At 40.4% G+C, this 25,999-nt stretch overlaps 1 protein-coding gene across 1 annotated transcript in view; it reads left to right on the top strand.

The window, feature by feature from the left end:
- The window catches only part of LOC126248509 (flotillin-1), a 167,378-nt gene that overhangs the window by 117,074 nt on the left and 24,305 nt on the right, over positions 1-25,999 (top strand). Inside the window, exons 8-9 of the mRNA XM_049949558.1 lie at positions 12,449-12,636; positions 25,562-25,772. Coding sequence (XP_049805515.1) covers positions 12,449-12,636; positions 25,562-25,772 — 399 coding nt within the window. The remainder of the gene's footprint in view (positions 1-12,448; positions 12,637-25,561; positions 25,773-25,999) is intronic.

Below are 25,999 nucleotides of genomic sequence, written 5' to 3'. Positions count from 1 at the left end.
GAACAGCAGCAGCAATCATTTGACATCACCACTTGACAACGGCCAAAGGGAATTCAGCCGAAAGCACATGGATTTTAAACCACTGGATGCAACTGGAAGCCCGAGAAAATTTTATCAAGTGGGACAGTTTTAAAAGCATGAATGATTCTTGTTATGTTTCCATGCAAAATTTGAAGACAAAATACAAATATAAGAATCATAACCTAATTGTAATTAAGTATCTACATTGAATCGTTTAGATAAATATGACAATATTATTGCCAAAGAAGACAAAATTAGTCAGTATGATGATTTATAAATGAAATTTGACCTATTTTACTCAAAGTGAATTAGTTTCTTTTCTTGGTGTATAGGTATCTTGCTTTTGAAAAGATACGTGTACAGGGCACTGATGTAGCTGGAATGCATTATATTTTCAGAACCAATTGGTATAGTGTTGGCTATAACAATTTTCTGGTTTCCCACCAGTTTAAGGGATTACTTTTTCTAGAGAAATATGCCTCAAAAAATATTTGTCTAGTTCAACAATTGCTGCACATTTCAGGTCAGGACTTCTGTACAGCTAAGAATACATTCCAAACAGCTATTCATATTTTATACACAACACCTAAGATATGTACTCTGTATCTTCAAAGAAAACAGAAGTTATGACTTTCAGGGACCAGGAGCCAGTTACCAGCATTGTTGTAATAAGGAATCAGAAAATAGAAAGAGTAAACTCATTCAGTATCTTAGGAAATACTATCTCATTCATGACTGTAACTTACATAAAAAAAGACTGTAAAAAAGAGAACCATCTATAGAACCCTCAGAACTAAAGTAGGAAATGTCGGTGAAAGCCAGTAAAGTCAACTATGGGAAACAGTGTGTAGCCGCACATTTTTGTACAATGTTAGGAAGGAGTGCTATGAAAAACGTACTAGAAATTCCAGCTGATGGGGTTGAGTATAGGTACTGGAGTATGTTTGGAGGTCACTTTTGTATGTTTGTCTTGAATAACTCAAAAAATGTGGCCTCTAGCAAAAATGTATTTTGGTATGAAATTAAACTCCATTACATTTCATACAGAAAAGGTTATTTATTTACTTGGTAGGACTAATAGTTCATGCAAGATAGTGAGAGAATACTGAAATCTTGCACGATATGCCTGCATTGTAGCTTTTGTAGTTGTAGCCAATTTGAGGTTGTTTCATGACTTGATAGAAAACAGGTGTCCTACATCAAATGGTTCATATCAGCTGCCTGTATGCTACTGTGGTATGTTGTAAAGAATTGTCATTTACCCTTGTATAATGCGGCAAAGTGTTTCCTCCATTAATGCAGTCTTCTGGAAAACTTTCTTTCTTCATTTTTTATTCTTTTCATGGCTGAGAAAAATTGTGCACATTAGTAAGAATGGAAAACCGTGCATGCACATTGTCTATAGCACATGTTTTTGCAACTTGGGAAATGTCTCCTTCACCATGTGACATGGAATCATTGTCTGCCACAGACTCTTTGTCCTGCTCACTATTGTCAACAGAGAGACATTTTGGATCAGATGAGCTACCGCTCCTTTTTTTCCAAGTCACTGACAGCCCACTTCTTAATTGGTTCCAAAGCGGATCACCCATCTTTAATACTGTGAAGCCAGTAAACATACCACGTGTACTTCCCAACTGATGTTAAATTAAAAGATTGAGTGTGTTTTTAACTTGAATGCTGCATATCATATTAGATTTTCTGACATAAAATTTAAAGGCTTGCTTTCTTTTTATTATATTTTCCATTGTATTATCTGAGTCTCGCAGGCCTGTTAAGTTGGAGAATTTGTGTTGTCATATTCTGTAAGAATCATATGAAATCCTGTAGAATGTAACAACACAGAGATTTAGGTGTGCAGTTTCATCTATAAGAACAGTATTATTATAGAAGCAGTTGAAACTAAATTAGCAAGTAACTTTATAAAAAAAAATGGAGGTTTTTGATTAAATTTTGCTAGGAATCCTGCTCTCTCTTGCTAGTCAAATAAGGGGGGATGGAATTAATGCTACTTGCTCATCTGCTGGTGATTAATATCCACGCTAGATAACATCTGACATTCATCACCTTCAGTTGTGTGGAGGCACTAGTTGTTTACAGTGTAGGTCTTATCTTTCTGGATATGCCCCACATATTGAAGTTCTAAATTTCCATGCACAGTATTCTCTCATTGCACCTGTGGGCTGTGGATGTGTCGAAATTTCAGAGGTTGTTGAAGACAGCACCCGGCTGCATTTCCAAATATTGTTTGATGATGAATAGTTCGGAAGAATGTACCAAACACTGTACTTTCAAATTATCATTAGGGAAAACTGTATGTATGTGGGGATGGGATTGGGGGGGGGGGGGGGGGGGGGGGGGTGTTTTTACTTTACCGTACTCATATTGCTTTCAGCAGATGAAGTGCGCCTCTCTGAGTTTCAAAAATTAACATAATATTTGGGTCCCGCGTCCGGCCATCCTGATTTAGGTTTTCCGTGATTTCCCTAAATCGCTCCAGGCAAATGCCGGGATGGTTCCTTTCAAAGGGCGCGGCCGACTTCCTTCCCCGTCCTTCCCTAATCCGATGAGACCGATGACCTCGCTGTCTGGTCTCCTTCCCCAAACCAACCAACCATAATATTTGGGAATAATTTTTGTTGGGTGATTTATGTGTTTACCAACCCTAAGACACATCAGATCAATATTCCTCAAAGCACTCAGAATGTTACAGTAACTCAGCGACTTTCACATGGGGCAGAGGGAGCATATTTGATATAATTCTACAAGACTTACATGTGATCCCTAATGGATTATTGATGCCTAGTGTATGCTTCAGATTGAAAATTATATCCAAAATTAATGATATGAATATAATAGAGGGAAATGTCAACACTATTCACCAAGCTGGTATTGAGCTGGGAACAGAAGCATTTAGGGCCAACTTTGCTTCCAGACTCTGTGGTGAGGTTTGCAACCCACCAGTTGACTTCGGGTGATGTCTCATTATGATCTGTCAAGCACATCCATAAATTGCCTTGTATTATTATTGTTACTCAAATAAATGAGAACCCTTAATCCTCGTAACCTCAATATTACCACGCCTCCTTTCTCCAACAGCTCCTTACTCATTATTTCTCTCTAGCTGTCTCATGAGAAATACTGAAGCTGCCGATACTACCCATTGGCATTGGTGCATGATGTAATCAGAAAAGTGGATATAAACCACTTTTCAAAAGCCAATGTGTCTAAAATGTGCATAATAACAAGAATATATTTATTCTCATGAAATCAAATTTGTTGCCTTCACTAACTTACAACTTAACTGTCATCTTTCAACGTAACCTAGAGTTCTCATTATTTCATCACATTTAAGATTTAGTATTCCCATTCCATGGTTTTTCCAACTCATAGCAAAGCTGTCACTTTCCAAGACAATCTAGACTTTGGGCTATGTTACAGCTCAATCTGTCACCTGTGAATCTCCTGTAACACTTTTTAGTTTATTAATCTTCTGGCTGTTGGACCCAAATATGGGGGCTGTACAGAGGGATCACTCTTCATTTTTAAATAAACCTAACCATGCAACCTAAATACAAACATGTGTCTCTTATACTTCTCAGATATCAAAGTTCCTTGATTATAAAAACATGAAAAATTTCACTTTGAAATATCTACTGCTACATCTACATCCACACCTGCATCTACTTCTACATAGATACTCCACAAGCCACCGTATGGTACGTGGCGGAGGGTTCAATGTACCACTACTAGTCATTCCCTCCCCTGTTCCACTCCAAATAGAGCAAGGGAAAAATGACTGTCCATATGCCTCCATATGAGCTCCAATTTCTCTTATCCTATCTTCGCAGTCCTTATGCACAATGTATGTTGGCGGCACTAGAATAATTCAGTGGTCAGCTTCAAATGTTGGTTCTCTAAATTTTCTCAATAGTGTCCCTCAAAAAGAACGTCGCCTTCCCTCCAGGGATTCCTAATTGAGTTCCTAAAGCATCTCCGTAACACTTACATGTTGTTCAAACCTACCAGTGACAGATCTAGCAGCCTACCTCTGAATTTCTTTGACGTCTTCTTTCAATCCAACCTGGTAAAGACCCCAAACACTCTAGCAGTACTCAAGAATAGGTTGCACGTGTCCTATATGTGGTCTCCTATACATGTGAAACACACTTTCCTAAAATTCTCCCTGTAAAGTGAAGTCGACCCTTTGCCTTCCATATCACAGTTCTCATATGCTCATTCCATTTTATATTGCTTTTCAGTCTTAAGCCCAGATATTTTAAAGAGTTGACTGTGTCAAGCAGGACACTATTAATATTGTATCCAAACATTACAGGTTTGTTCTTCCTATCCATCCACTTTTACCGCCCTCCAGGTCCAGGGATTACAATAGGCCCGAGGTATTCCTGCCTGTCGTAAGAGGTGACTATTTAGAGTCTCACGCCTTTTGGCCTTTATATGATGGTCCCTTGCAGGGTTGGACCTCCATTTTCCAAACTTTTCCCAAAGAGCGAGCCAATTTGGGAAGGGGGCCTTACATGGTGCATCGTGTCCATCGTGCATTGAGATCTTACGCCCACTTTCTTGTCATGGCATTGCAGTCCTGCTCATCCTCCATCTCTTTCAGGAGGACACCTTCCTGGGTGCATTTTCCTCCACCCACTATGCAGTGTCATTTCCTGCACCGACGATGACAGTGTCCAGAATGAGATTTTCGCTCTGCAGCGGAGTGTGCACTGATATGAAATTTCCTGGCAGATTAAAACTGTGAGACGAGGTACTGGCAGAAGTAAAGCTGTGAGGACGGGGTGTGAGTCGTGCTTGAGTAGCTCAGTTGGTAGAGCACTTGCCCGCGAAAGGCAAAGGTCCTGAGTTCGAGTCTCAGTTGGGCACACAATTTTAATCTGCCAGGAAATTTCGGTGACAGACGATGACCACAGAATTCTTTGCACCTCATATCCAGCATGGTAGCCAGTCCATTGTGGTGGGGCTGCCATGTACCCTGTTGGTTGTAGCCCCCTGACTACACATGGATCACTGTGCTGATGCCTGTGCCATTAACTCCCCACGTATGCCAAGGAGTAGATGCCCATCACCCTGGGGCATCGGGACTCCTGGCAATGGCCATCCTGCCAGGTGGCTTTTGCTGCAGCTGGTTGGCGCCCGTGGGGAGGGCCTCTGGTTGGAGTGAGTGGCATCAGGGTGGATGAGGCGCAATGAAGTGTACCACGTCGTCACTTGCTGGTGATCAAATGCCAGCAGTCTCTTAAACATTCCAAGTCTCAGTACAATGCAAGGAAGTATGATCCTAAATCGTTCCCCTCCCCGGTCACACCATGGGAGGAATGCCAGGCTAAGGATGGCAGTGGACTTTATTCGCCCCGGTATCTCGTATGTACGAGAGCTGATGGGGACTCGTTTGTCTCAATGAAGCCTCAATTTTTTGTTGTAGAGCATTTAGAGGACAAGTTTGGGGAAGTGGAGGGCTTGTTCAAAATGTGGTTAGGGTCAGTCTTGATAAAAACGGCATCATCTGCCCAGTCACGGGCACTACTTGCTTGTGACAAGGTGGGGGATGTTTCTGTCACCATCATGCCTTATAACTGCTTGAATATGGTCCAGGGTATTATATTCTGCAGGGACCTTCTTTTGCAGTCTGATCACGAGTTGCGTGCCAACTTAGAGCGATGAGGAGTTCATTTCGTCCGGCCTGTCTGTTGGGGTCTGAGGGATAATCAGGTTGCCACCAGTGCCTTCATTTTGGCTTTAGAGGGTGACACATTACCAGAGAAGGTCAAGGTGATGGTCCATCACTGTCATGTCAAGCCATATATCCCTCTCCAATGTGGTGCATTAAGTGCTTAAGTTCACCCATATGTCTTCCTGCTGTACTCCCAGCATCACATGTCAAGATTGTGCATGTCCATCCAGTCCCAATACTATGTACCCCGCCTCCCATCTGTGTCAGCTACAGAGAGCATCATTCTGCTTGCTCACCAGACTGCAGGATTTTACAGCAAGAAAGGAAAATCATGGAATACAAGACCCTGGACTGAGGCGAACAGGAAATTTGAGCGGCTACATCCTGTGGCTGTGACCTCCTCTTGTGCTGCTGCTGCTGCGAGAACAGTTGTAGCCCCATCAGTTCCGCAAGTTCCAGTTGGCTGTCAGAGCTGGAAGACTACACCTGCCCCCTTGATGGTGGGGGGTACTCCTGTCCCCTGTTGCTCTCATACTGCCTACCTCAGGAGCACTGTCCCCCCAACCACTGGACACACCAGTCCCCACTTCTCAACCAGAAAAACGTTAAGTCTGAAGTGCCAAAAGAAGCTGGTCATAGGGCTTCACGATAGTCCACAGTCCCAGACACTGAATCAGTGAAGCCCTCCCAGCAAGAGAAACCCAAGGATCAGTATGAGAAATCCAGAAAGAAGTCCCCCAAGATCAAGGGACTTGCAGTGGCACCCACACCACCGCTGCCTACAAGCTCTGCGTCTGAGGATGAGGTGAAGAGTCTGGCATCCTCTGAAGACCTAGATCTCACCAGACCCTCAGACACAATGGATACAATCTGTTCAGGAAATAAATCGGTGGCAGCAGGTGACCCTGAGGCACAGACTGCCTCATTGAGTGTTTCATGCCTTCCCAGTCTCACAATCAAGTCATCCTCCAGTGGAATTGCAGTAGTTTTTTCCACCACCTGGCTGAGCTATGGCACCTGTTAAACTTTACACCTGCTTTCTGCATTGCCCTCCAGGAAACCTGGTTTCCGGCAATACGGCTCCCTGCCTTTCATGGCTACACGGGATATTACAAGAACCGTAGCGAATATAATAGTGTCAGGTGGAGTTTGCATTTATGTCATGAACTCGGTATGTAGTGAACCTGTGCCCCTTCAAACTCCTCTTGAAGTTGTACCTGTAAGGATACGGACAATGCAGGAAATAACTGTCTGCAACATATATCTCCCTCCAGATGGTGCGGTACCCCTGAATGTACTGGCTGTACTGATTGATCAACTCCCTAAACCTTTCCTCCTTTTGGGATATTTTGATGCCCATAACCCCTTGTGGGGTAGCACCATGCTTACTGGCCATGGCAGAGATGTTGAAAACTTACTGTCCCAACTTGACCTCTGCCTCTAAATACTAGGGCCACCACACATTTCAATGTGGCTCATGGTAGTTACTCGGCCATTGATTTATCAATTTGCAGCCCAGGACTTGTCCCATCTATCCACTGGAGAGGACATGATGACTTGTATGGTAGTGACCACTTCCTCATCTTCCTGTCATTCCCTTGGCATCATGCCCATGGACGCCTACCGAGATGGGCTTTAAACAAGGCAGACTGGGTAACCATCACCTCTGTTGTCACAATTGAATCTTCCCCACATGGTACCATTGATGTTGTGATTGAGCAGGTCACTACAACAATCTCCTCCGCGGCGGAAAAGTGGTCCCACATTCTCTAGGGTGCACTCGGCGAAAGACAGTCCCTTTGTGGTTGCCGGAAGTCGCTGAGGCAATTAAAGACTGTCGGTGAGCTCTACAGCGACATAAGTAGCACCCTTCCTTAGAGCATCTAATAGCCTTTAAGTGGCTCTGTGCCCATGTTCGCCTGCTTATAAAACGATGGAAACAGGAGTGTTGGGAGAGGTACGTGTTGACCATTGGGTGCCATATGTCACCTTCCCAAGTCTGGACTAAGATCAGACATCTTTTTGGGTGCCAAACCCCAACAGGTGTCCCTGGCACTAACATCAATGGCATGCTCTCTACCGACACAGTCGTGATCGCCAAGCACGTTGCTGAGCACTATGCTCAAGCCTATGCGCCAGAGAACTACCCACCAGCATTTTGTACCCTCAAACGGCGAATGGAAAGGAAAGTCCTCTCGTTCATTACATGCCACAGTGAAACCTATAACACCCCCTTTACAGAGTGCAAGCTCCTCAGCACCTTTGCATATTGTCCTTGCCACATTGTATGAATGGGGTCTCTGGAGCCAGCTCCCGATTTTTATCCAAAACTTCCTGTCACTCCATACTTTCCATGTCCAAGTTGGTGCCTGCCATAATTCCCCCCGTATTCAGGAGAATGGCATTCCGTAGGACTCTGTATTGTATCTCTATTTTTAGTCGCCATTAACAGCCTAGCAGCAGCTGTAGAGCCGTCGGTCTCCCCTTCTCTGTATGCGGATGACTTCTGCATTTTGTATTGCTCCTCCAGTACTGGTGTTGCTGAGCAGCGCCTACAGGGAGCCATTCACAAGGGGTAGTCTTGGACTCTAACCCACCGCTACCAGTTTTGAGCCGCAAAGTCATGTGTACAGTTCATCAGCATCGTACCATTCATCCAGAACCAGAATATTATCTTAATGACAATCCACTCACTGTAGTGGAGACGTATTGATTTTTAGGACTGGTTTTCGACACCTGATTGACTTGGCTACCTCACCTTCCTCAGCTTAAGTGGATGTGCTGGCAGCACCTCAATGCCCTCCACTGCCTGAGCAACACCAACTGGGGTGCAGATCACTCTATGCTGCTGCAACTCTACAGAGCCCTTGTTTAATCCCGCCTTGACTATGGGAGTCTGGTTTACAGTTCAGCTGTGCCCTCAGCATTGCGTTTACTTGACCCAGTGCAACACTGTGGCATTTGCCTAGTGACGGGAGCTTTTAGAACAAGTCCAGTGACCAGTGTCCTGGTGGAGGCCGGGGTCCCTCCATTGCGGATCCGACGTGTACAACTGCTCTCCAGTTATGTTGCATACATTCGTAGTTCTCCTGAGCATCCAAATTACTGTCTCTTTTTCCCACCCGTGGCATTTCATCTCCCGCATCGGCGGCCCAGGTCAGGGCTCACAATTGCGGTTTGCGTGTGATCCCTTCTCACTCAACTGGAGTCCCCTTTACCACCTCTACTTGAGGTCCGTTTAAATATACCTCCATGGTGTACACCTCGGCCAAAGCTTTGTCTGGGCCTTTCGCATGCCCATAAGGGCTCCGTTAACTCTCCCGCTCTCCGCTTTCGCTTCCTCTCAATTCTTGACTTGTTCCGGGGTTCTGAAATTGTTTACACCAATGGCTCAGTGGCTGATGGTAATGTTGGCTTTGCCTATGTCCACAGAGACCATATTGAACAGCATTCCTTGCCCGCTGGCTGCAGTGTATTCACTGCAGAGCTTGTGGCCATATCTCGTGCACTTCAGTACATCTGTTCCTGTTCTGGTGAGTCATTTCTTCTCTGTTCTGACTCCCTGAGCAGCTTACAAGCTATTGACCAGTGCTACCCTCACCATCTTTTGGTAGCGAACATTCAGGAGTCCATCTCTGCCCTGGAAAGGTCCAGTCACTCAGTGGCGTTTGTGTGGACCCCAGGACACGTCGGAATCCCAGGCAATGAACTTTCCGACAGGCTGACCAAACAGGCTATGCTGAAACCACTCCTGGAGATGGGCATCTATGAATCTGACCTGCGTTCTGTCTTACACTGCAAGGTTTTTCGGCTTTGGGAGATGGAGTGGCATAACAGAATGCACAACAAACTGCGTGTCATTAAGGAGACTGCGAATGTGTGGAAGTCTTCCCTATGGGCTTTTTGCAGGGAATCAGTTGTCCTTTGTTGGCTGTGCATTGGCCATACGTGGCTCACACTTGGTTACCTCCTCTGTCGCGAGGACCCACCTCAGTGTCGCTGTGGCTCCCAAATGACAGTCGTCCACTTGTTACTGGACTGCCCACTTTTAGCTGCTCTGCTGCAGACTTTTAACTTTTCCCAGCACCCTACCTTCAGTGTTGGGAGACAATGCCTCACCAGCAGCTTTAGTTCTACGTTTTATTCATGAAGGTTAGTTTTATCATTTGATCTGAGTTTTAGCACGTGTCCTTTCTCCTTCTGTGTCCTCCATCCTAGAACTTTTAGGGTGGAGGTTTTAATGTGTTGCAGTGGGTAATTGTTCTACTGGGACAAGGGACTGATGACCACGCAGTTTGCCCCCCCCCCCCCCCCCCCCACACACACACACACACATACACACACAGCCGCCCCCCTTTTAAACCAACCAACCAACCAACTTTCCTCATTAACTTGCATTTTTCCATCTTTAGAGCTTACTGCCATTCATCACACCAATTATAAATTTTGTCTAAGTTGTTATGTATCTTCCTACAGTCACTCAACTTTGATACCTTACTGTACACCACAGCATCATCAGAAAACAGCCGCAGATTGTTGGCCACCCTGTCCACCAAATCATTGATGTATATAGAGAACAACAGCAGTCCTATCACACTTCCCTGTGCACTCCTAACTATACCCTTGTCTCTGATGAAGGCTTGCCACTGAGGACAACTTACTGGATTCTAGCACTTAAGAAGTCTTTGAGCTGCTTGGATATCTGGCATATTCCTGTACCTTTGTTAACAGACTTTAATAGCGTACCATGTCAAATGCTTTCTGGAACTCTAGAAATATGGAATCAGCCTATTGCTCTTCATCCATAGTTCACAATATAACACTGAGTATAGGGCAAGCTGAGTTTCACACTAGCCATGCTTTCTAAAACCACGCCGGTTCATGGCCACCAGCTTCTCAGTCTCAAGAATGTTTATTATATTCAAACAGAGAATATGTTCAAGGATACTGCAGCCAACTGAAGTTAGGAATATTGGTCTGAAATTTTGTGGGTCCGTTCTTTTAGCCTACATATATACTGGAGTCACCTGCACTTTCTTGCTGTCACTTGGGACTTTTTGCTGGATGAGAGATTCATGATAAATGCAAGCTAGCTAAGGGGCCAATAATGTAGAGTACTCTTCGTAAAATTGAACTGGCATTCCATCTGGACCTAGTGGTTTATTTGTTTCTAATCTCTCAGCTTTTTCTCTATGCCAGGGATGCTTATTACTATGTCATTCATACTTGAGTCTATCCAATGGTCAAATTATGGTACATTTATACAATTCTCCTATGTGAACAATTTCTGGAATGTGAAATTTAAAATTTTGGTTTTCATTTTGCTATCTTCAAATGCCACACCAGACTGATCAACATGAGAGTAAATGGAAATAATGACAGTACAAATCAGTATGACTTCATTTTATCAAACACTGGAAACTTCAGGTTGGAATGTCAACAATATTAGGAAAAAGATAAGTTGCTACTCACCCGCAGCTCTGACCGGGCGGAACTGCTGGCAGTAGCAGTCGTGTGCTTGCTTTGTGAATGTGTGTGTGTTTTGCTGAAGAAGGCTTTGGCTGGAAACTATAGTCTTTAGCTTGTGCACATCTGCAACTCAACCTCTCATCTTTATGATGAGTAGCAATATGTGCTTTTCCTAACATTGTTACTTCATTTTACTATCTTTTTTCTGGCACATAATGCACTCGCTAATAATGTCTAGGCTTATACACTCTTATTTTTAATAGTTAAGCTCATTTCACATTCTTGCTGGTGTATCCATTGCTACGTAGTATTTCCACATTGATTTAACAGGTCATCTCTGTTCATGGAAGCCGTTCCTTCCACCAACAGAAGTCACTGACTAACAACCGCAAAACTATTTCTTTGAAAAATTTCATACATAACTCCATCAGTTTTTCTGCAAATAAACAGATTCATAAATTACTTTTCCCTAATAATCAACTGTTTAGCAACTTCTTCAGGAAGTTTATGCACAACACTATGAGCACGTGTTAAGGAACCCAAACAATGATCCCCCTGCTCACAAACCTGCGCACGACTGTTTGTGCTAGGACATTGTTGTCATTAAACAGCAATATAATGGCCCCACCAGTGAAAAGGTGCACTCAGCTTTGGATGTGCCAAAAACCAATGAGTAAGGAGTATTAAAGGTAGCAGTACTTCTTACATATGCCACAAATTCTGCTGCAGAAAATTATATACAAGCAAAACAAATATTGTCAAAGTTATGTTTTATAACTGTTTGCATCCAAATGAAGTAATGTGCCACTTCATTGTGTCATGGGCCACAGAAAAACATACAATATCAGTTGGATAACATTGTCCCACTCATGTTTTGTGTCCATACTATTACTCCTGTCCCCCATGCCCCCACCCCACCTCTACCCCTGCCCTCAACCCCCACCCTTTACCCAATCACATTTCATTTCCCTTTTTTGTCCTCACCTTCTTCTTACTGCTCCACACAAAGCAGTCTCTCACACCATTCAGGCTACAACGATTTGACAATATGTGTGTGTGTGTGTGTGTGTGTGTGTGTGTGTGTGTGTGTGTGAGAGGCTACAAGTAATGAAGTGGATCTACTGTTTTATTTTTTATTTAACAAGACCAGAGTAGGCTTTCAGGCACTCTTCTACATCAGACTTGCAGAGCGTGATGGGTTATCTTTACTCATTGTTGATAATTTTGAATTATGGGAGGAAATTTCATTTATTGCAGAAAGCTGAGGCCGAACTGGCTTATGAACTACAAGCAGCAAAGACAAAGCAACGAATCAAAGAAGAGCAGATGCAGATTCTTGTTGTAGAACGAAGCCAAGAGATTGCAGTCCAGGACCAAGAAATTCAGCGAAGGGAGAGAGAACTTGAAGCTACTATAAGACGTCCTGCAGAAGCAGAGAAGTATAAGTAAGAGATGGAGCTATGCTGGTTTTATTGACTGTTTCAGAATAACAGCGAACTATGTTTCAAACTTATTACTTTCAAGCAGGATTGCATAGGGTGTTCGAAAATTCCCATTATAAACTTCCAAGACTTGTAGAGGGGAGTGAGTATGTGATATTTTGAACTGGAACCTACGTCCAGAAATGTGCAGTTTCCATTCTGTAACAGTTTCAATTCAGATGTGTCAAGTGTCCACATCTGCTGAAGGAAAAATAAGTCACAGAGTTTCTTATCCTGATATGCAATAGGGTAGACAGGATGATGTGTACTATGTCAGAGGGTCACCTGATGTCACTTTACATCTACCTTGCTGTGAGACCTGTTCAATGCCTGAATGCACAGACATGCTCCTTGTGTATAGTGAAGCTCAAGGTAACAGAAGAGATGTTAGTGTGGGTGTATCATGAATGTTTTCCACAACATAGCATGCCACTGCACAAATTTTTTGCCCAAGTTATGCAGCGGCTCCGAGAAACAGGACCTTCACTGTGAGGAGGCAGGTCTGTGATGCTCCACAGCAACACCACACACATGTTTTTGAAGATCATGTACTTCATGGCATTGAAGAGAGCCCATCAATGAGTACTTGAAACAACTGACTGTGAAATGGGTGCTAGTCACAGTATCGTCAGGGACATTTTTCATGACCAACAATTACAATGTTATAACTTACAAAGGTTACACACTATGGGTTCAGCCAATTTTCCAAAACACGTTGCCTACTGCACATGGTTCCTGAACTGCTGCATCAACACACCCATGTTTCCACATCAAATTCTGTTCACAGATGAATGTAAGTTTACTAGGGACTGTGTTCTGAATTCATGAAACAGCCATGTCGGGGCAGATGAAAACCCTTGTGCCACACCTATTCAGTGATTTCAGCAACGGTTTGGTATTAATGTGCGGGCAGATATTTTGGATGGTGATGTGATTGGGCCTTCCACTCTAGCCAACTCACCCTGCATAATCTTGATACAAAACATATTGGATCCATTCTTGGAATCTGTGCTACTCGATAGTCATCAGGAAAAGTGGTTTCAGCATGATGGTGCACAACCTCAACTATCATGTGCAGTTCGTAGATATTTCAACAGACGATATGGCAGAAGATGGATAGGCCAAAGTGGTCCAGCAATGTGACCAGAGTGATCACAGATTTAACTCCTATTCTGTTCACAGATGAGTGTAAGTTTGCTAGGGACTGTGTTCTGAATTCATGGAAACAACCATGTCAGGGCTGGAGTCATATTCAAAGTTTAATTTGCAAGTCTCCTATAGAGACAGAGAAAGATCTGCTGGTAAGAGTTCTGGGTGCTGCACTAGAAATAGAAGAGACATCAGGTTGTTTGGAGAGTGTGTACCAGAACATGCTTTGTAGGTACAATGTCTGTACCTACAAACCATGTTCTGGTACAATGTCTGTACCTACAAACCATGTTCTGGTACACACTCTCCATCCCGCATGTTGTCTCTTCAATTTCTAGTGCAGCGGCTAGAACGATGTCTGCAACAATGTTGGTGGTCACTACATCAAGCCGTTGTTGTAATGCATCAGTACTGTTCTGTGTGAACAGTATGTGGGATTCCTTTTTTGTTTTGGAATAACTATAACACTAAATGCTTAAGTATTAATACAGACAAACATGCTAAAGTGTTAAGTGGTTACTTCATTATGTTTCCTTATGAATTGTTACCCAATAATTGTATTGTGTCATGCCTAATTACATTCCTCAAGCAGCAGTGGATGAATTAAACATTGGAATTGAAACAGTTTTAGAATGGAAACAGTATGTTTCCAGATGTGGGTTCCTATTCAAAATATTATGTGCTCACTCCCTTCTACAAGTCCTCGAAGTTTGTAATGGGAACTTCTGAACACCCTGCACATAAAATCGCCTTCATGTTTCATACTTGAACTGTTCCATCTCTCTTGAAGTTCAACTCGCATTCGGGAGGACGACGGTTCGATCCCGTCTCCGGCCATCCTGATTTAGGTTTTCCGTGATTTTCCTAAATCGCTTCAGGCAAATGCCGGGATGGTTCCTTTGAAAGGGCACGGCCGATTTCCTTCTCCATCCTTCCCTCACCCGAGCTTGCGCTACGTCTCTAATGACCTCGTTGTCGATGGGACGTTAAACACTAATCTATTACTATTACTACTACTACTACTACTACTACTACTACTACTACTACTACAAGTTCATACCAGGTTTATTCAGAAATTAATACCCATTTTTCAATTTAAAAAATAGCCATCAACAATTTGTTAGCAAAAATATTTATTAATGTGACCTTAAAACTTTTTCACATTCTGTAGTTGGATATTTTTTGCACAGTAAATACTTGCTTTGTATTGCTGATCCATGCTTCTCCAATGATCTGCCCAGATAGTTACATTCATTAGCACACAGTTTCTGGTACTCAAGGGGGTGCACCAGCCCCAGATCAGATCTGCCAGATGAATTAACGAAATGACAAGAGCCAGTGTTCTGGCGAGCCTGGATGTGGTTTTTAGGCAGTTTCACACATCTGACTAGGTGAATACCAGGCTGGTACCAAAGTCTGGTCTCAGTCACATGATTCACAAACATTCAGAAAACATTCACATAGTTTCACATGGGATAACAATATATGCTGGCAATTGGGGTACACAATTTCCATCCCGGTAGAAAGGGGTGGTTACCGGAAGGGCATCTGGCCACCCTCTACCACTAATATTGATGAATCCAATAATTAAAATGCCAATCCCATGAAGATATGGGATACAGGCCAGGAAAAAGACGAAGACTTCTCCACTATTGGGACCTTCTTGAAATGCTTAATGTACATAATTTTGGCCTTATTTTTCCACCCTTGCCTACACAAAAACCAAGTACACAGACAATTAAAATACAAATAATCACGGAATAAGTTTACATGATTCAAAATACAGTGTAGAAATCTTTCATCCCTTAGGTAAATATTACCTTTGCCAACAAGAAGAGTATCCTGACACAGAATTAAAATTTCCAAGTCATGGATCAGCAGTTTTAATGGGTGTCTCTCAGACATAGTGTGGCCCCATGTTCTTTGCATATTAAAATTGTCATACATATGAAGCTAGGTTACAAACTGAACTTACAGAAATTGTGTCTGCAGTGAAATATCAGAGACTCTGTAACTAGAAAGAGGCCTCGTAACAGCAAAATAATGAAGGTAGGTGACAATAATGAAATGTATAATCAGTGCAAAAGTTCTTACATACAAGACAATTCATTTAAACCACCCTGTACACCAGGTACAGTTGACTTACCGGAAGCAAAACAATGCCTCTAGTGTGAATGATACAAAAAAACTTTTTGAGGTTAATAGGTTCAGTTGAAGAGTTAATGAAAACAGTAACTTGATTAATAAAAGACAATTTGAAAATGATGCAACTCGACACAGTGATCATTACAAAATTCTAGGTTAAAGCATCTAGCATCACATCTCTCTTTAAAAATAAAAAAAAAAAAAAAAAAAAAAAAATGGAAAAGTGCAAAAAAGTATTATACTGGCTGCTAAAAATGGTCCCACTAATGCTTAAATCCAAATCGAGAGTCAGTTATTGAGTTTGTAACACACAGGTCTAGTACAAATATTCAAAATTCAAATCAAAGTGCATCACGGCCCCCTAAATTCGTTATAAAACTAACTGAGTGGGGACAAGGAAACAACATTGCAATTATGACAGGCCTATGTAATGTATTGGAGCAAGTTATAATAATAATAATAATAATAATAATAATAATAATAATAATAATGAGCCTACAAATCCATGAAGCAACACAGAACCGATCTCTGAATAATATTTCTGTTAACAGAATAAATCAGTAATTATGAGAATAGTCTTTCTCTGTGAGTCTTTCAGAGGAGAAACTTTTACCCAGTACAAATACAGACCGGCATGAGGTACAGCAAGGAAAAGAACTGCTCATTGTAGTGATTATCAAATACCATCCACTACAGAACAACAACAGACAGCATGCACGAAGTGACTCAGAGAATGTACTGGTACAACCAAAAATGTCATATAAGACTGCACTTCAGAAACCTGTAGAGGCCTGGCATCCATTTCAGAAACCTGTAGAGGCATGGCATCTGCCATGGAATGAGTCAGAAATTCAACTGCCAGACACAGAAAAAATCTGATAACAGACACTGGTGATGAGCAAGGAGTGCTGTTTGGAGAGAAAAGGTTATTGTTCCATTTAGAAAAAGTGAAAAAGCCACAACAACTGAAAATGTAGAGAAATTTGTGGAAAAATTCTTTCCAGGTTACAGCAACTTTCAAGCATAGAAACTAGAAACTAAGATTGTAATCAGTAATTTCAAGATTGGTGCCGAATTTCATCTAAAGGACAAGGTAATGGACATTGCTGTGTGTCCCAAGGGAGTTTTTATTCCAGAAATCAACCAGTGCCCCTGTAAAATGGAGTGTGAAATTGAAAACCCGGGCCATGTATTCACACCAGAAATTATGTTAGTGCTGACATAAAATGCCTTTAGTTATATCAAGTACTAATGTGCAGTGTTTTAAGAACCAAGGTGAACCTTTTATCATTTTTTTGACATAGTGAAACCAGATGTTTTATGTATCTGTGAGCGCTGGTTGACTGAAGGAGAGGGTGACTATTACAAATCTGTTGACTAGGTGCATGGTGGTGTGTCACTGTATGCAAACAAAAAGCTTAATGTACAGGAAAAACGTTTAAGAAAAATTTTCGTACGGACAAGGATCATGAACTGGCTACAATAGTGTTAACAAATATAGATCTCATTATTATCCCTGTATATCATTCACCAGAAAGTAACTTTGAAAACTTTATTGTACAGATGGGGAACTGTTTATCTTACCTTACATGCCTTAAGTCTAAATATGCATTGTGTGGTGACTTCTAAAGAGGTCTTTATGAGCTTTATAAACAGCTATGGGCTATAGTTTGTAGCAAACTAACTCCCAAAAATGGGTGATGACTGTCTAGACCCCGTTATCACCAAACTCAATACTTTGGATTATAATAACAGTGTAATTGTACCAGTGAGTGCAGATCACAATACAGTAGTGATGTAACTCAGTATGAAAAGCAACAGTAAATTGCAATGAAGCACACGGCATTCAAGTTACACATTCAGTAGAAGGATTATTGAAGAAGAGAGACTGAATGACCTGAAAGCAGCACTGTCTGGTGTAAACTGGCAGCAGGAAATAGCAAGAATGGAGGGCCAGTGACTCACATGAATGTCTGTACCACACCTTAAGAATGAAATTTGGTTACATGTCCGCAATAATCCCCAAGAAGATACCTGTGGGCAAATGACAAGGAAGGGAAAAACCTATTAAAGGGAAGATGTGGTATAAACCTGAGTTAAATAAACTAAAATGCATTGTCAGAATGTTCAGGAACTGAATGAAGATAGCTTTAGTTCTTCCAACTAAAGGGCCACTTCATTATAACTACTTCAGGGCCCAGAGATATTACAGAAAGGGAGTGGAGGATGCAGGAAAGAAATACAATGACAGGGTCATTAAATCCCTGTAAATCAGCTTGGAATATGGTAAATGAGCACAGGAAGTAGTTTACCTCTGCCTTAAATTCCTGTAGTTGTGATGTCTTCAATCAGACTATCCTAACAAAGTATAGTGAAAAATACTGAAAGTGAAATACCAGACTCATGCTTAGATTCTACAGCTCATATAAAAAATGTAAGCCATTGCACTATTAAAAACCAAAATTTAGTGCACCCTAAGGACATTGTAAAAATAGTGAATTCATTGAAGCATTCAGAGAGTGCAGATATCTATAGCATGTCCTGCACAGTGTTGGAAGAAATTATTCTGGAGTTTGCTCAACCACTAGCCACAGTAATCAACAAATGTTTATCCTTCCGTGTCTTCACATAACTCCTGAAACTGGCATGGACAGTACCAGTCTATCAAAATGTGAAGTGTCCAGTTTTAGATCAATTACAATAATCCCAATTTTAGCTAAAAGTTATGGTGCCTGTGCTGAAGCACCAGATACTAAGTTGCTTTGAGTACAATAAACTCTTCCAGGACACACAGCATGGTTTTTGAAAAGGTAAATCAATGGTCAGAGCAGCACTGGACTTGATTAAAAAGATATGGCAGAGGTCAGAGGACAAAGGGAGTTGGCACTGACACTCATTGACCTTAGTAAGGCATCTGACTGTCTCACACAAGCTACTGCTCAGTAAACTAAAGTGTTTGGTATTGGAGGTGGTATTCTGGCAACTCTTCAATCTTACCTTGAATACCAAAGGCAGATGTTAGTCCATAGATTAATCTCCCGAGAACGGAAGTTGGAGCACAGTGTACCCCAGGGATCCATCAGAGGACCTCCCTTGTTTCTTATTTATGTCAGTAACAATCATACTTTACAGTTTGCTGATTATGACACCACCTTTTCTATGAAAGGAAAAACTGCCCCACAAGCTCTCCAAGCAACAGATGTGCCCTTCAGAAACATCAAAGAATGTTTTGTCAAAAATAAAAATAAAATGAATTCAGAAAAAATGCATCATCTGATGTGCAGCCTCAGCAGCATTACATGGCATGGTCACTGTCAAACTGTTGGGCTCCATGATTGACAGCAAGCTATCAGTGAGTGAGCACACAGTGTATGTGTTCTCCAAACTCTCCCACGTAATACACCTTCTGAGGAGACTAAAGAGTCTATTAACTGATTGACCAGTACCATCTAACAGTGTATTCAGATTCAGATTCTTTATTGGTCATTCAGCATTATTACATGCAATAGACTTCGTCGGTTCACTTAACCTATTAATTTTACAAAATAAATTTTTACATATTTAAGTTGATATTGGGCATTTCTAAAAATTCTTCTAATGAATAAAATTTATTAGTTAACAAAAAGTTATGAACATTTTCTTTAAATAATTTGTCAGGCTTGATTGACCCATTTTTAGACAATTTGTTATATATTTTAATTGCCATATACTTATGACTATTGTTAGTTTTAGCTAATCTATTTTGTGCCAACAGCAGAGACGTACGGATTCTTGTGTAGTACTCATGCCTTTGATTTGTTACACTTAAATTAGGTAGTTCAGCAAGTATGTAGTTAACACTGTCAAGAATATATAAATTAATAACTGTTAAAATTCTATATTTAATGAACAGTGGTTTACAATGTGTTCTATTATCTACCTTAGCCATTACTCTGATTGCTTTCTTCTGGATCACCATAATTTTGTTTATTTTTCTGCTGTTTCCCCAGAGTATTAACCCATACCTTAAAACAGATTGAAAAAAGGCAAAGTACGCTGTCCTTACATACTCAAATGTCACACAACACATCAGTCTCTTCAGCAAATATATAACTCTTGATAACCTAACCACTATGTGATCAACATGAGAGTTCCATGTTAGACTGTTGTCAAGTACAATACCTAAAAACTTTGCCTTTTGTTTTTCTATTTTTGTAGTCTTTGATAGACTGAACCACATATTCTGGGTCTTTTCCTCATTTAATAGCAGACCATTGGCATTAAACCACGATGTTGCATTTTCTTTTGCCAATTTCATATCACTTAAAAGGTTATCAAGTACATGATTTACAGATAGAAAAGTTGTGTCATGTGCATACGTATATGTCTTTACATCTATATTTCCTGGTAAGTCATTTATGTGTACAAGGAAAAGAAGTGGTCCCAATTTAGATTCCTGTGGCACTCCGTGTTGAACCTCGAGTATGTTTGACAGATGACTTCCTGAACTCACCACCTGTTTCCTTTTATCGAGGTATGATTTGATGAGTTTTAAACTTTTATCACATATTCCATAGTACTCAAGTGTGTGCGCATGGTCCTCAAATGTTGCTAGAATGTCTCTGACTAAGAGCTCTGTGGCATGTATAGCTGACCTTCCTTTTCTGTAACCAAACTGTGATGCACTTAACATACTATTTAGTTCTAGGTACTCATACATCTGCTGATATATTATGCCTTCAAAGAGTTTTCCTAGTACTGGAATGAGTGAAATTGGTCTGTAGTTTGCAGGATCTGATTTGACACCCTTCTTAAAGACTGGAGTTACCTTGGATAGTTTGAGAGGATCAGGAAAAAACCCTTCTATGAGACACAGGTTTATAGAATATGTTAATGGTGCTGCAATCTAATGTATGAGTTCTTTCAATAGATTGTTTGACATATTAAAAATATCTGCACTGTATGAATTTTTCATTTCTTTGACTATTTTAAGAACTTCATGTTGGCGTACCTCTTTAAAGTGTTTCAATGATGACCTGGCCCTATTATGATTTAGGTTTGCTCTCTTAAGATAATCTAGACATGTTACATTGGGTTTACTGATCAACTTTTTGATATCATCAGCACATCTTACAAAATATTTATTGAATGTATCTGCTGGTATTGGGACTGTCTTTTCAAAGTTTCTGACTTCACCTTTAACAGTATTAATTACTGAACAGGCTGTTTTGCATTGGTTTTTACTATTTTTTATGAGATTTGTGTTGTATCTTTGTTTGGCCAATTGCAACTCTTTCTTATACAGTTTCTTAGTGATTTTTTCGAGATCCTTAATTTCATTAGAATTGTTTACTTTGGCAAGGCGCTTCAACAGCAGTAGCTTATTTTTTAGATTTTCCAGTTCTTTGGTGTACCAGAATTTACTCTTTCTTGTTTTGTGGTATTTCTTTTGAACAAGATGGGCTTGTAAAGTACCTGTTAAGTAATTGTGGAATGTTTCGTAAACTGTTTGGGCACTGGAATCACAGTTTTTAAATAATTTGTCCCAGTTTGTTATGCTCAGCTGGTGTGTTAGTTTTATGAGACTATGTTTTGTCAATATTAAGGTATTAGATTTTGTTAACTTTTGTGCAGCCTTGCTCTCATCCACTTTTTATAAAATGTCTTAACTCTACTGTTAACATGGAGTAGTCTGAGAAAACAAATTCCTTTACCTTGGTGGAGTACATATCACTAGCACAGTTGACAAAAGCATTATCCAAGCACGCTTGTAGTCTTGTTCGTTCTGAATTTACATGATGGAAGTTATGCTGCCTTAGCATATTCAGTAACTTATTTACACTGGGTTTGTTACATGTTACATCAAAGCTTGAATTAAAGTCTCCCCCAATTACAGTTACATACTGTTTCCATTTCGTTATGTAGCAGAGTACACTGTCTAAATTATCTAAAAAAGTTTTATCATCTGAGTCAGGGGAATGGTAGATACATACTATGATAAGTTTCATTATATCACATATGATCCCGGTAATTTCAAAGTGTTTCTCTACACATGCCCAACTAAGATCTAGTGCTCTACACTCTATTTCATTTGAAACATAGATAACAGTACCACCATTACGGTACTGAGATCTGCAAAACTGTTTCCATGTTTATAACGTTCTGGTACATAGTATTGTATTTGTTCTGGTTTAAGCCAATGTTCTGATAGACATAAGAAAGAATACTTATTCTGTGGCAATGACTGCTCCAGAATTTCAACTTTACTTTCAAGATCCTGAATGTTTAAAAATAGGATGTTGTTGTAACTTATCTGTGAGTTAGCAGGCTGGTTTTTCACATTTTTATTTTCTTCTTGGCTTGAAACCATAAAAAATTATCACTGAATGACACAGATGTATTTTTCCTTTGACTCCTCCTTAAGTTACATACTATGTCATATCCACATTAATTATGGCCTACTGTTATGGGGGCACTCTTCAGGTTGCGAGCACATGTAAATGATAAAAAAATTTGTTAGTATCATCACTTCAAGCAAAAGACTAGAGCACTGGAAGCCTATACATGGGTGTCTCGAATCTTTTTGTCAGATTGAAATGGGTGATAGTGAGCCACAACTGGTCATACACAACCAGTGGTCAGAAATTCATATTTATTGTTTTATGGACATACACAGTGTACATCACGTAACAAGAGTGTAGCTTATAGTAATTGTTCAATAAGACACCCTCCAGTCTCAATGCTTGTATTGCAATGGTACATGCAGTTCTGGTGCCACCCACCTCAGTGGCCGTGCAAGAAGCAGTTTTCTGTTAATTTATGGGCAGGCTTCATCTGAGATTATTTGATAGGACATTAATTGCTGCCTCCCAATTTAACTGGTCCCGTGTGACCTGATGTTCCTGTGAGATGTGCTGCGTCTTGGACACTGCATCCCTTGTTGTCTGCGATAGGATGTGACTTCAACAAGATGACGCACCAGCCCACTGTAATGGTAATCCACGAGCATCTGAACAACACATACCCCCATCATTGGATTGGAAGAGGTGGTCCTGTCCCATGGCCATTGTTATCACCAGATCTCGCACCTCTGGGGGTTTTTCCTCTGCAGTTATGTCAAGACATTTGTTTATGAAACCCCTTTAGAAATGGATGAAGACCTGCTTGCTAGGATCCAAGCTGTCTGTCTCCTGGTGCAACAGACACCAGGGATCTTTGAGAGTGCAGCAGAATTCATGTATCATTGCCATGCATGCACTGAGACTGGCAGTCACTGTTTTGAACAATTATTATGAGCTATGTTGTGAGTGTATGCTGAGAATGTCCATAATACAATAAATATGCATTTCCAATTCTTGGTTCCCTTTCTCCACTATCTCCTGTTTCAACTTAACCCAAAAGGTCCAAGATCTACTGTATTTGGCCAGTTAGGAACAATGACCATGTTCAGCTTTTTCACCTGTGTAAGTGTAAGTGTTTTTCTCAACAGTGTAAGAGAAAACTAAGGGTCTTTCAGCATGAGACAAGAAATACAGTACATAGTTATGACACCTGCAACAAGAGGCACTTTGAAATACAAAGCTGTAGGCTGTCTGGAACACAAGATAGTTTTCCAGTGGTTGCTCTAAAAATATTCAAAACATTGCCTCAAGAAATCCAATGTCTGTTGCCAGGAACATTCAAAAGGAGAATCGCACAGGCCTAGAAAGAGCACCTTTTATACTCTGTTGAAGAATTTTTCAACAGTGACCAAACTGATTGGACAAAATAATATTGTTTTCATATGTTATGTGTATGATCATTCTGAACAACATTTTTCATATGTTATATGAAAAATTGTAAAATCTCATATTGTTTATGTACTTCTGATATAGTCTGTCCAGTCATGACTGTTAAACAATGCAGATCCAGTAGTAAAGTAATAACAAACATGCATCAATGCAAATTGTAGTAAATAAAAACTAACAAATTTTAGTAGATAAAAACTAAGTATATCATATTCACTGAGAATTACTTTGGTTTAGACTGCTGTTGCAAATCAAAGAAAGACACGTGACAGCAGAAGTCAGTGTAATCTATAGTAACAATTTTGTACCTCTATTAGGAAAGCTGGAAGACCCAAATTTCCTTAGCTTCACAGTTTGTTCACTTTTTGTCATGCAATTGATGCAGTTGAAAGGGGTTATTTCTGTGTGATAATTTGTTATGAATTCTGTTTGTGCATGACTGAGCATATCTTCAGCAATTGAATTTAGAGAATCTTCTCTTCCTTGGCCATGATCTTTTGTTGATTCAATGAATTAAGACAAAAGATATTTCCTGGAAAATGGGAGTTTATCCAGGTGCCAGCGACCATTGATAAAAAGGAAATTACATTTTGACCTATTGTGTGTGGCTTTTGTCTTGGGATCATTGGCTGACATTTGTTTAACAGATTTTTCTGTCTTAAGGACTCATTGGTCCTAAGAAAACATTTGTGCCCTCATGGGGTTTGATGGCAGTTATCTCCAATACTTCCCACAATATATTCAGTTTTGGAAGCTCAAAATCATTGTTCAGTGTGATAACTTGTGATAAAACTAAACTGTACAATTTGGTCTTGAGATGCAGTGCCAATTACGCAAATGGATCTTACCAGTCAGTGCTTATCCGACATAAGTTTGTAAAAGAATTGTATGCTTTTTTTTCTCTACAAGTTATTATTATTATTATTATTATTATTATTATTGTCTGCCCCCGGTAGCTGAGTGGTCAGCGTGACAGACTGTCAATCCTAAGGGCCCGGGTTCGATTCCCGGCTGGGTCGGAGATTTTCTTCGCTCAGGGACTGGGTGTTGTGTTGTCCTAATCATCATCATTTCATCCCCATCGACACGCAGGTTGCCGAAGTGGCGTCAAATCGAAAGACCTGCACCAGGCGAACAGTCTACCCGACGGGAGGCCCTAGCCACACGACATTTCCATTTCCATTATTATTATTATTATTATAGTTAACACAGAATGTAGATCACAGGTGTAAGAAGGTGTCAGATTAATTATAGATTAAACATTTGGTATAGCTTCCTAAGCATTTTGAAAGTTTCTGGAAGTGGTGACCAAAGGCAGAACTGTATGGGATCTTGTTCCACAATGGTAGCGCACCTTTTGGACTTCATTTTAAATATGTGTGTGTCTGCAAGTTATAAATTATACCCAATGTTGGCAAAGTTGATAATTTGTGTTAATGATAGATGTAGCTATCATATTTGATGTGTCTAACAGCAAAAAAAAAAAATGACTGGTTTGTGAAACAGCATAAGAAACCATTAGTTGTATCTACCAAAATCCTTAAAATGATTCTTCAGCGGAGGGAGGGAACTTAGAGTCTGTTTGTGACTTTGTGTGTCATATCTCGTGATAGTTAAGTTGTAGTAAATATTGATATATTGTAATCTTCCATAGTTACAGTTCCCAGCTGTATTAAAATGTCATTGTTTATCATTGATTTTAATGTATTAGAATATTTGCAGACAATAAAAAGACGTAAATGTGAAGTGTGTAAATTAAATCATACTCATTAGCAATAGTAATAAGATCAGCAGTAGATTAAGTATGAAATACTACAATGTTTGTTTAGGTTGGAGAAACTTGCTGAAGCAAACAGAAACAGAGTGATACTTGAAGCAGAGGCTGAAGCTGAAGCTCTTCGTGTCAGAGGAGAAGCAGAAGCATTTGCTATTGAGGCAAAGGCTCGAGCTGAAGCAGAACAAATGGCAAAAAAAGCAGATGCCTGGAAGGACTACAAGGAAGCAGCAATGGTTGATATGCTCCTTGAAACATTACCCAAGGTAAATAGGTTAACACTCTGACTAAATGTAATTTATATATGAAAACATATCACACAAATTGTTTTAATGTAATCACACATACAAAAGAATAAACATTCAAATACATGAATATTGTGTAAGTTAAGATGAAATTTCATTAAATAAGGCTCAAACATTCACAGCAAGAACTGGTTCCCTGCGAAAACAGAGTAAACATGAAATACTTCCTGCAAATAGAGCTAAGAAAG

The sequence above is a fragment of the Schistocerca nitens genome, chromosome 1 (assembly GCF_023898315.1).
Source record: "Schistocerca nitens isolate TAMUIC-IGC-003100 chromosome 1, iqSchNite1.1, whole genome shotgun sequence".
Taxonomy (NCBI): Eukaryota; Metazoa; Arthropoda; class Insecta; order Orthoptera; family Acrididae; genus Schistocerca; species Schistocerca nitens.
Note: the sequence above shows the minus strand (reverse complement) of the source record. Positions and strands in the feature narration are given on the sequence as shown.